Source organism: Nelumbo lutea, chromosome 1 (assembly GCF_056320005.1).
Source record: "Nelumbo lutea isolate HS-2025 chromosome 1, American lotus-T2T, whole genome shotgun sequence".
NCBI classification, from domain to species: domain Eukaryota; kingdom Viridiplantae; phylum Streptophyta; class Magnoliopsida; order Proteales; family Nelumbonaceae; genus Nelumbo; species Nelumbo lutea.
In genome coordinates this window covers 34,723,720-34,736,164 of record NC_142684.1, presented here as the reverse complement: position 1 = coordinate 34,736,164, position 12,445 = coordinate 34,723,720, and the positions used below count along the sequence as shown (strand labels likewise).

At 36.1% G+C, this 12,445-nt stretch overlaps 1 protein-coding gene across 8 annotated transcripts in view; it reads right to left on the bottom strand.

Moving 5' to 3' along the window:
- The window catches only part of LOC148874240 (protein PSK SIMULATOR 1-like), a 29,079-nt gene that overhangs the window by 3,802 nt on the left and 12,832 nt on the right, over positions 1-12,445 (bottom strand). For all 8 annotated transcript variants that reach the window (XM_088963149.1, XM_088963147.1, XM_088963146.1 and 5 more), the window contains exons 5-10: positions 12,169-12,261; positions 11,977-12,067; positions 9,213-9,306; positions 8,659-8,756; positions 8,332-8,401; positions 5,215-5,315 (exon numbers count right to left, since the gene is read on the bottom strand). In XM_088963149.1, coding sequence (XP_088819275.1) covers positions 5,215-5,315; positions 8,332-8,401; positions 8,659-8,756; positions 9,213-9,306; positions 11,977-12,067; positions 12,169-12,261 — 547 coding nt within the window. The remainder of the gene's footprint in view (positions 1-5,214; positions 5,316-8,331; positions 8,402-8,658; positions 8,757-9,212; positions 9,307-11,976; positions 12,068-12,168; positions 12,262-12,445) is intronic.

Genomic DNA, 12,445 nt, shown 5'->3' with positions numbered 1-12,445 from the left:
CCCTGAACACTCCTATACTTGAAGGGCCTGGATTTCCTTCGCTGCTACCATCAAAGTTCAATTTAGTGAACCCCATAGCTGGAGGAGACCAAACTGGATTAGGGGCAGTTATCAATGGATCTGACCATGCCACTTCTTTCCAATTCCTGACAATATCTTCTGCTGAGTAGTTTTCAAATAGCTTCATAGTCTTAACCTAATGAGCCACCCCAATAGAAATTGATTCAATGATGGCGTCCTTATTTCTTTCTTTTTCGTGGAAGGTTCTTTGATTCCTTTCCTCCCAACTTGTGTCCAACAGATTGCTGCTCTTACGCATTTCCACAGGATTTTACCTCTCCTCTTTAATCCCCTAACTGAAGTAGAGTTAACAAGCTCTGCACATTTGGAGGGGAGGTCCCACCTGCAACCAAAAAGAGAGAAAAACCAACACCAGATCTCTGAAACAAAAGGGGAGGAAATCAATAAGTGATGGCAGTTCTCATCATTGTCCTTACATAGGATGCACCAGTGTGGGGATAAACACCAATAACACCTTTTCCTCTGAAGTAAATCACGTGTTACACTTTTCTAGGAAAGCTTCCCAACAAAAATCATCTATTCTGGGAGAGATTGGTCTACCTCAAACTTCCAAGACTGAGAAGGGGTGTCCAAAAACAGGTGGGCATTGAGCTAACTCTTTGAAAATGGAAGAGCAAGAGAAAACACCCAAGGGAGACCCAAAACCTGCTATCCCACATAGAGGGATCAATTACCACCTCGTTGAGGATTTTAAGCAAATCAGAAATAATGCTCAACTCAGAATCTCTAAGAGCCCTTCTAAAACCTAAGTTCCAACCAAAAGCAAAATTAGAAAGGGTTAGAAAAGTAGATACTGGCTCACTTTTAAACCTCTAGAAGGAATACAAAGATGGGTGCTGCCACATTCAGGAGGTTTGTATTAATTTTCAAGAGGGGAAAAGCAGGAGGTATTGTAGTGGAACCCAAGAAAAAAAAAAATCAAAGTGGATGGTCCATTTAGAGGGAGAAGAGAAGGAAGCGATATATATGAAGGGGGCTAGTTTAAGTGGTGGATCTCAAGAAGTACCAGAAGGGAAGGGAGTTACAAGAGGGGGTTTGAAATCGGGATGTCCTAAAGCAGAGGAGGTTTTAAGTGAAAAGGGAGGAGTGCATCAGAGAGGGAGGGAATCCGTAAAGGGGATCAAAAGGTGGAGGGGGATGAAGAAGTTGTTAATAATTTTATGGAGGTAGAAGAAAGGGTTAGTCTTTGTGACAATTCACTTAGACAAGGGAGTTGGTTATCTGAGTAAGTTGTTAGTTATGAAATAGGGAAGGGTTGAGTAGAGGAAGAAGATAGCAAGTGTATGTGCTCCAAAGTCTACAGAAGATGAAGTACAGAACTGAGTCTTTGCAAGAAGCTGTTGAGATGGAAGATGAATTAGTTGAGAGTGATGATTCAGATGAGGAAGAGATTACTATTGACAAGATGCATGAAAATGGAAGGTCAAGTGTTGTGGAGACAGGTAAAGACTGAAGTGTAGGTGAGCAAATCTCTAGTTTGTTTTTCCTTGGAGGGAAGGAATTTGCAATCAAAACTTTTTTTAGTAGAAAAAAAAAAGTTTGGTAAACCTCCATTGGTTAGGGAGAAAGTTACTTTGAATTTGGATTCTGCTGATTCAAAATTAACAAATGATGTTGATATGGATAGACTGAATCCATTTGACTCTGAGGGAAGTTGATTTAGAGGGTGGAGTGGAAGTTGCAGATCCTGACTTTTAAGAATGCAGTGTTAGAATTAGAGAGGATCAATACTAGCTACAATATTTAGAAGGATTTCGAGAAGACTACTAGTGCAGTAAGATATTTTAGAAATTGGAAATTATATAGAAATGTTCAAGTTTCAAAAGTGTTTGGGGTTGGTCCTGTCAAGAAGGTGAAGAAAGTAAAGAAAACTAACAGGAAAAGCAAAGTAGATCATCTTCAACCTGTCAACGGTGCAAAGTAGTTAAGGGAGGATCGTCTTTGGGAGGTGATCTGTTGAATTTTTTTTTTTTTGTTTTTTTCATTGTTTGTTTTGTTCCGTTTGTTGGGGTTTGATGTTTGACTGTTTGTTGCCTTTTGTTTTTTGGATTATGGTTGTTGAGGATTGGTGTTGGGTTGTTTCTTGGGTTGGGGGCTTCTTTTTCATCTTTCTGGGACTTCTGGTCATCTTTCTTGTATCTTCTTTTTTCTCCATTTAATAATTTTATTTTAACTAGTCCAATTACCTAGAAGCATATGAATATGTTTCTGTCAAAGAGAATACCTTCTCCCAGCAAAAGAGGCTTCTCAATGTCAAGCAAGAAACTTCAAAGCTATGTTGCATGGACACTTCCAAATGTTACAACAACCAACTGATGGTGGTTCAATTGGTGAGTTCACTGGATAGACAACCCCCCCCCCCCAAAGGTTCTCACAAATATGTTGGTCCATATCTAACAGTCAAAGTTGCTGTCCTCCTTTGAAAAACAAAGATTACCACTCCCTATCTCAATTCTCAACCCATCCAGCCTTGTTATATCTTCAAAAGCAATTGTAAATTAAATGTTCTATACTCTTTTATTGCATTTTTGCATTCTGCATTGATTCATATATAATATTGTGTATCAATTCCTTAAGTTTAGGATAAATTATTTTCTGGACAACTAGTGAGCACCTAGGCACCAACTAGTCCCCAACCCCAAGTTGTCTTTTGAGGCAAAACAACTAATTGTTTCCCTCACTGCATTCAAATCACTGATCAATGTGTGGGTTAAAGAATACTATGTGTTCGCTAACCAATATTGAAGCTGAACTTGATTATATTTTGTGCAATTGGTAAAACATCATTTTTTATGTTTAGACATATAGACTTGACAGAAATTATCAAAAGAAAAAAACATATAGACTTGACTGATTCCTTTAAAACTAAAATAATCTTACAATTTATTATCAAATCCATGACTTGATTCTGTTCAACCTTCTATATGAGTTAATACTTAATAATTTTCAGAACAGCAATGCTGTTTTGTGTCAGACACTCATGCTCCAAGGGTATTGGGAGGGGTGGACTTGATACAGACCTAAAATAAAGTGACATTCTTTTAAAGTGTTAACAATGTCTTTATTGATTAGGAAATAGGCTGGCCTTTCACCACCTAACCGTTATTTCCTTACATTACATTGCTTCTTCCAAATATCCTTCATTTTCTACCCCCAATACATTTGAACTCTGTTTGCCCTTGCTTGGCAAGTGAGTTACCCATGCAATTTTCGGATCTATGAAGCCACGTGCTTGAAATAACCCTTTCCCTATTATTTGTTTGTTTTCTCTCAAAATGTGTCTAAGCTGCAATGTTCCATGCTTGTGTCTTGTATCCAGCCAGTTATTACTTTTGAATCTCCTTCTACAACTATCATTTTTATATTCATTCTTCCCATCCTTAGTTCAGATAAAACAGCCTACAACTCAGCTGTTGTAGAGTACTCCATTGCAATAGGTCCTGAAAACAGTGCTAGTACAGCCCAAAACCATCTCTGCAGACACGATCAATACCTGAGATACCTGGGTTCCTCATGCTACATCCATTAAAGTTTAGCCAAATCATATTCAAATATGGTGGAATCCACTCTCTTCATGTGATAGTCCTTGTGCAAGTGGAGTGAGCCACAACCTTCCATCCTAGGAGAATGTCACCCTTCAAGAATGACACAAATATATCCAAAGTTTTGATCCAGTAGATCACTCTTACAGAGATCATTTCTATGATTGCTTCCTTAGATAGCTCCTTCTATTCAAATATCCTTGCATTTCTTTCTTCCTAGATAGTCGAAAGAATAGAAGCTCTTCTATATCTCCACATGATCATTCCCCTTTTCTTGGTTGGGTTGAAAAATCAGTACTCACATCACAAGGTGGGGATTACCTGCTACCAAAAGGAGCTAGAAATCAGTCCTAATGCCAAGTAATTGGACAGGAGATTAGCAAATAGATTGCATTTTCCTTACTTGCATCACACTGAAAGCATATGTAATTAGAGAGAGACCAATTAGAATTTTTTCTTTGTAGTAACTCACAAGTATTGATCTTCAAATAGAATATCTCCCAACAAAAAGCCCTAATTTTTAGTGAAACCAGATAGATCTAATAGGGAAAAATGGTAATGGGAGCATTTTGGGATGCCAAAAAAATCCAGAAAGAAGCACAAGAAAACAAACCTGAAGGAGTCAGCATACAAACTCTAGAATTAGACATGGAAACATGGAGGCATTGAAGAAGACCCCACCCAAAAGACGCAGAAGAGAATCAACTTGCTTAGATCCTTCAAACCTCTTCTTAAAATCTAGATTCCAAGTGAGGTTGCATTTGATAACACTTTTCAGATGTCTAACCTCTAAAAAACTTGCTTATCAGAGGTAAGGGCCATTCCCGTCTACTTCTATTGTCTAATAAGAGAAAAGATGTCTGAAATGGTAAGACCTAGTCTCGTGTCTTACCATAATCAGACACATTTCAAAGGTTATGAAGTGACATTAATGCCCTCATTGCCATCATCTATTTAATAATAAATAATATTATTATTGGTTTGTTTCAATAAATAATAATAATTATTTAATAATAATAGTCATAATAATATTTATTGTTTAATAATAATATATAAATATTACTATTAAATATTTATTATTAAATAAATAATAAATAAAATTATTTTAATTTAAATAAATTTAATTATTATTATTATTTGTCTTCTTCAATAAAATAAAAACCAGTGAACTATATTCACATCACTATTTGATCAGTCACATCATTTTTCAGAAAAATGACAGTTCATAAGAAAATATTGTTCACTCATATAACCCAAGGGCATACATGTAATTTATCAATTGATCAGCTCATAAATATAGACATAAAAAGAATGTACAAGCAGGGGCAGGACCTAAACAAGCAATCATGCCAAATGGGTTCATTCTGTAAAGGCATGCAGCACTTTCAAGATTTGGAGAGATTGGAAGATAATTGTATTCTCAAGGGAGAAAATAAAGAAAAAGGAGGGAACTTGGCCTCACTTGTTATTGAAGAACTCTATCCATATAAATTTACAACTGTATTATTACCCAAGATAGCAGAACCAATATGAAATATGAAAACAAGATGCATAATGCAACATCAGACATGAAAAGGGATAATGAACATACAAGAGTATCAATTTGAGTTATAATGTTTGCATAATGCAATGCAAGACCAGCAGACCCCAATCGCTGGTTATTATTGGATCCCTTCACTGGTTTATCACCATCTGCAAGTAGACCAAGAATATTAGCTTAAAATCAGCAAGTAAAGTAAACTCATGATAAACCATGCAGTGGGGACAACCATGGAAATGGATGATGATAATGTAATACACAAAGTGAATGCTATAAATATAAAACTCTGAAAATGAACATTAAACCATGGCAATGGATGGGAAAGCTAACAATATGGGAACAATTTGACATACAAAAATACATACATGATCAGATGTATGTACATATGCACATGCACAAATCATAGTTATCACAACATATAGGCAATTCTAGGTGCTACTGGAGTGCCAAATAGCCTAGCACACACCTAAGTTTCACACAGGCTGTAGAATTTGACAAATAAAAAACCTAAATTATATGTTAGTTTCCCAATTCTATATAGCAATTAGCAACTAGAAAACACAAAATTTGAAAAATAGCAATTTTTTTTACTAAATTACAATGAACTTTATAATAAAGCACGGTAAATCATCACACCAAAAGGATAATAATATTGTAAGTCTATTAATTTCAACATTTCAAACATAATACCACAAAAGTTAAGCACCTAATGAAACGTCTACAAGTCAAAAATTATAAACTAAAAATTGCTATAATTTTTACTAACAAAATAGTTAACAGAATGATAAAAAAAAGAGAAAAAACAAAAAATCTATGGAACAGAACCCTTGCTATTTTTAACAAGGGAGAAAGAATGAGTGATTATAAAAAAATAAAAAGAGAAAAAAAAAGGCGTGGGGCCCTCTTTCTCTCTCCTCAAAACCTCTGGGTCCTTTGTCTTTCAATAGTAAAACCCTATTATGAAACATAGACAATAGATTTTTTTTTCCTTAAAACGGGCCACACAACAGGATGTAGTGCATCATCCAAACTCCACAACACCCCAACCATGGTGAAGGCAGGATTTGTTCCCAGTCTCAGCTACAACCAGCAAGATGCTTTACTAGCAAGCTAGTTGGCATCTGTTTTTCTTGATAAATCAAGCTAGTTAGTTGGCATCTTCAAACATGAATAATACATAAAGTACGTGAAAAGATGTATCAACACACATAACTCATTAGGATCAGGCTCAAACTCCCCTTAACAGCTATAGCAACATGCATACATTTAACTACTAAAAACATCTCATAGACCTTTTCTTGCTATTTTTTTCTTTCAGATGCTAGTAACAGTCCTTATACTTATGCTAGCATCAAATAAATGTTATTATGGTATTGCTTGAGAATTTATTTTAAACTTCAGTTGTTCTAACAATGAACAAAGTTGACAAGGGGCTTTCCAAGGTTAACGTTGTGATAATAGTTTGGCAAGGGGTGTATTGCAGCGGGCAGTTCCATTATTGAAGGAGAATGGTGGTGCTCAGGAGTTGGGTGGGATCTACTAGGGGGACAAGGATCAAAGATAGCTCTGAGAAAAACAAGATGGTTTCTCAGCCTTTGGAGGGAGGTAAGATTGTTGAACAGGGTGAATCTAGTTTATCAGGCAAGAATCATCAAGCTGCTGGCGGTGGAGGTGGGTTCCCATCCAATGATGGTGTTGTATACAGTATACAGTGGAGTTTCACGTTACAGTAAAAAGATTGAAAGAGTTATTCCCTCTAAAGACAGTAAGGTGGTTGGCTCAAATGGTGGCTTGGGTGGTGGCAGATCGGGTCTTTCAATGCATTAGGCTGCCTCAAATGACGGTTTAGTAGGTGTTCATGATACCAATGTTCACATGTCAGGACAATGTTGGACCCATGGCAGAGATGGAAAATCCAACTTGGAGACTTTCTATGAGCTTCCTGCCAGTAGACTAGGGGTTGAGTTGGGTGGTAGAAGGAATGTAGATCATGGGGCCTTATCAATTCCAACATTCAAGGGGCTGCTGCTGAGAGTGATAATTCTATGCTACAGGTTTCTGATTCTAAAGGCTTAATTGGTTTGGAAAAGGAATCTTAGATGTGGAAAGCATTTGAAGGGGTAGAACCCAAGATTGGTTCATATCACTAAGATCTTTTCTCATTGAAGAGGACTTTATGGGGTTGGCACTTGTAAAAAATTAAAGAGAGTCTACAAGAGGAAGATTTTGAAGGGTAATACTATATGTGCTATAGCTGCAGAGGATCAAATGTCTCTTGTAGTGTCTCCACTTTGAATGATAGTGTTGGAGCCTTGGAGGTGAAACTTTGGTAGTAGAAAGCATGTTAAAACGTGAGTTTGGGGTTGGCGGTAAAGAGTATAATTTAGTACCAAAAAATCTTTTGCATGTTTTGACAGTCTAGGAGCTCAGCTTTGAGGTTGGTAATCTAGGAACCATAGTACATGTCCTGATGTTGACTGTTGAAGATGTAGTTAGAGATTGCGAAACAAATGAAGATGGTAAAGCATTGGAATTGGGGGAGGTATGTGGACAAAGAAATAGAGGTTGCTAGGGGAATGGGGTTGTTCTTCCTAGAAAGTGAGGAGAATGAAAGAAAAGTGTTTATGGAGTTGGAACAGGAGAGATAGCAAAATATTAGCTCATATTGGCAGAGAATCCAGCATCTAGTTAATCAAGCGAGCCAATAAAGGAAATCTTAAGCAAGTGAAGGAACAGAAGATGGAAATGAAAGGGGTGCTGTGAAGGTCCTGGAGGATCAAGGATGAGGTGCTGATGGTCAAATGAAAGAACGGACCATTGTTTAGGGCATATTTCCGGAGCTATTTACAGGGTGGTCAGGGGTTTTTTGAAACTTTTTTTCTTATTTTGCCCAGATGTATATCGGCTGAGAAATTTGGTAGGGGCTTGGATATATAGGGTATTTATTAGGATCAACTTTTTGTTTTATCGACTTAATTGATAGTGACATCATGATGTCTGATGGGGGTGAGTAGTAGGTGTTTTTGACTTTTGGGTTGCTTATTAGATTGTATCCATTTTCCCATTTCTCTTTTAATAAGCTTTTATTTACAATAAGAAAAACAATGTATAAAGTTAGCATGCATTTAGGAATACAAGCAGGAACTTAGTTTAGTCCCAAATACAGACCCGCACTACCAAAGGCTTCATGAATCTCAAGATGTAAGAGGTGAACAATATCAACAAGTTTCTCCATCACCTGCATAACATGGGATTAGATTGTTTAGGAACATTATTTTCTCAGAAATGACTAACCCAAGAAACTTCATTAGTTAGGCTCTAAAGAAAAAAGAAAAAAAAAAAAAAAAAAAAAACTTCATTAGTTAGTTCCTTGGTCTATAATATATACAAAAGCAATTCATGATAAATGTGTTCTAATCAAATGTTTTTGAAAATTGGGAACAAGAATAATAGGTACCTCTACTATTTATCAAAAAAAAAAAAGAATATAGGTACCTCTTCTAAAATCTTGGACCAGAGTGATTTTTTCTTTAAACTTCTTACATGCTTCTTTTGGCTTTTCAATTCTGTTCTTAAGATAGCTAGGCTGTCTCCTACATATCAAAGGGGTAAATTTTCAGTTACAGACAGAAACATCATTAAAGAAGAAAGAGATATCAAATTTAAGAGATGCTCAACATTCCAGATAATTATGTAGTTCTAAGAAACTTCAAAGCATTTCACCTTCTCATTCAGAAAATTTGTCAATCCTTTTCCCCTCCTATTTTTCCCCCTCACTGTTTGTAACAAGTAAAACATCTTATTTGTTAACTTTAAACTGGGAACACTTCCCACAAGAAAAGAAGTTCCATTGTTTTTAAGTAATTACAATCGTTATCCAAAAAGAATCTACTTTCAAAAGTATTTAGAAAAACACAATAATTAGTGACTCAGAAGAATGATGCATCACAACTTCCACCAACATTGTTATAAATTTATATATTTACTTCACTACTGAAGTCACTCTGCAGCATTCCAATTCACATATTAGAGACGCAATAGAAAATTACCTCTTTGAGCAATACTTGAATTATCTTCTTCCTGAAGCTTACGTCTATAATCTTGTTGAAATCTGTCCAAGGCATGTAACTCATGGTATAATTCCTGAGACCAAAGAAACAGAAAAAAAAAAAAACAAAAGAAAAATCCAACAAATGAATTCTGAAATTTAACACCAGGCTATGTAAGATTACAGACATTTTCACATCAAAAAGGGAAAAAGTACAAACTAAGATCTCTACACAAACTCAAATTTGAAAATGGATCTACCTAGTACTTTGCCCATACTACCTTGCAGTAATATTCCAAAAAGGCAGAGGCAATAAAGCCATGAATTGGGTAAAATACAGGGTGGGATCATCCCAACCAGTTTGAACTTTACTAACCGGTAGAAAAAGATAATCATGATTGAGCTAGAACCTTCTACAACTGGGTTGAATATACTGGTAAAGATAAGGATTAAAAGGGCATCAAATCAGAAAAGTTAATGCAGAAGAAAATGAGAAAACACCATTGGAATTCCACAAGCTTTAATTCATCACATATAAAAGCCAATTATCACATTACAGCCATAGATTATCCAGAGCAATGGTGTCAGACTAAGACCAGACCTGATGGTCAGACCACCAGAACTGGGAACTTGCCTGGTTCTTAGAAATGTTGACTTGGTGAAATAAACTTTATTTACATGTATTAATATGCATCATACCCTTCAATATTTATTTTCTTGAGCTTATTTTGATGTAAAATAGCTTTAAAAGAAAATACAGAACCATTCTCAACTTTTTTTTATCAGCAAGAAAATTGAAAATTATATTAAAATATGAATCTGGATATTACAATAGTGCCTACAACAACTGTTGCCTATATACACTTGTTTTGCTAGAGTATTGGCCATCCCATTTGCTATCCTTCTAGCCCAGTTGAAAGTTATGTTCAGCTCCTGTGTGATGCTCTCTATTTCCCTAAACTCATGCCTATAGATCCATGGAACAAGCTGCTTACTCCTGGCCCAAGAAATGATCATCTTGGAGTCTCCCTCCTTCCTTTTTTTGACCACCCAAGAGCTCCTACTCCTTTAGCCACGTGGTGCCAATCCTCTTTTATCTCACTGCCACACATCACTCACCCCTCCACATCATCCTTGTCTTCCTCCTTTCTCCTACCTCTCCATAACATTGCTTTGGCTACCAAAGCTACCCAGATGCAGTACTTATAACCTTCTGTGAGCAGTTGCAAGGTTCTTGAAATCAATTTTGGCTTTACTCCAACTAATTGGAGTTTAGCAGCATGAAGTTTGCTTAGATTAACAGGTTCCAATGCTTCACCTAAAATTTTTTCTATTCCGGTTAATGTGATTTCTGTCCAGAGGTGAAACGGCAACCTCAATAATTTGATTATAGTAGCTCCCTCCTTTGCTGAGGTACTATTCGACAAGGGACACCAGCGTCCAATCATCACCCGTCCTTCACTCATCTCCACTGTTGTAAACTCCATTTTCTCGTCCCCTATATCCAGGATAGCTTTACCCTCCTCATACGGTCTTGTATAGTCATTTCTTTAATGGTCAATGCCTTCACTGTTCTATCGGGATCAAGTTCCAATCTGAATCTCTCTTATTTGTGATAACAACAATTTTTTTATTCCAAGCTTCTCTAATACTTTCCAGAGAAAGGCTTGGAATCAGACAAGAACTACAGAAAATCTACAGGATCGTCAAGCTCTTTTATCTTTTGTTCAGTCAACTTCATCTCTGCTTCAGCATTTTTTACAAGAGTTTCTTTCTCTGCTTTTTCCTCCCCCAACATTTTCTCTTGCACAATTTCTCTGATTGTAACGTTTTCCTTCACCCGTCTGAGGTCTCCTGTTTTTTCCAAGAACTGTTGTAGAGCATCAGCAACTAGCTTCCAACTGAGCAATTTTTTCCTTATGGAAAGCATACCATTCGCCTTTTGCCTACTCCAAAAGATTCAATTAGAGTTACATATACTCTTTTTTTTTTTTCTTTCACTTCATCAGAATAACTGGTGTTTTCTTGTTTGAAACCCTCTGGTTAATCTGTCTCCATGAGTGAATGGTTCCTTCGAGGAACCCTTTGAACCAAAGGACTGATTTCCCTTTCAGCAGCACTGTTGCCTTCGAAACTTCAATGACTTTTACAACTGCACCTTTTCTTTTTCTCATTTCCTCCAGCACAAATTTCTTAGCCTCCACTTGAAACTTTCTTCTCCACCAAGCAGCCTGAACAAAGCTCTCTTCTCCTCCAGCATGAATGAAGCTCTCTTCTCTTGCCATTAATTAATAAAGTTTGAACATAAGTTTTTCAATTCCTATACACGTTCATTAGCTATCAAGATCCAATCCATGATCTGACATCCCACATAATTGCTTTAAGTGCTCAACAAACCCTTAGCTATTTCTTCAACTTTTTTATTTTTTCACTTTTTAGTTTTATGAGTTCAATAGTTAAATGTAACAGTTAAACCATTTGAACCAAATCGTTCTTGTTCTGTTCAAGTCTGATTACATTGATCCAGAGGTTTCTACCTAAACTAACAGAAAATTAAAAGATTGATTTATTTCAACATAGTGTAAGCAACGGACTCAAAACTCATGCTTCCAAATTAACTTTGAATTTATTGATCAAAAAGAAATATTATTGATAAAAAAATTAACTTTGAATTGCAGATAAGTTTCCCATTGATTAGCATAAACAAGTCAGAATAAAAAAAAATGCTTGTTGTTTCTTATCCCGCTGATAGATGAAATACTCACAGCTGTGTATTCAACCAAGGTCATTAACTGCTGCATCACTCCTGGTGCTTCTTTTTTCAATTGTCTTTGAGGGATAAGTTCTGTTCCCAGCCTAAAATATCACAAAAGGAATCAAAACAATGACATGTCAGAAATACATTTAAAATTTACTAAAGCAGAATAGCTAGTGAAAATAACATAAATTAACTATACTTCTCAAAGTAACGATCTAGATTGTGCCATTGAGGATCTTTACAGCGATTTCCAAAACGGACAACTTCTCCAGAGAAAACCTTTAACTCTTCCCTGCATAGTGCATACATTGTATAACAAACCAACAAGGTCACTCTTCAATAAATAAAGGTACACATTGCAGACAAATTTTCAGTTAAACAAATTAACATTAATATGAAATATAGTAAAAATTTCTCCATCCCCTTTGGGGTTAGAATTGAGAAGGGGAGAAGAAGACAAAAAGAGTCATGAAGAG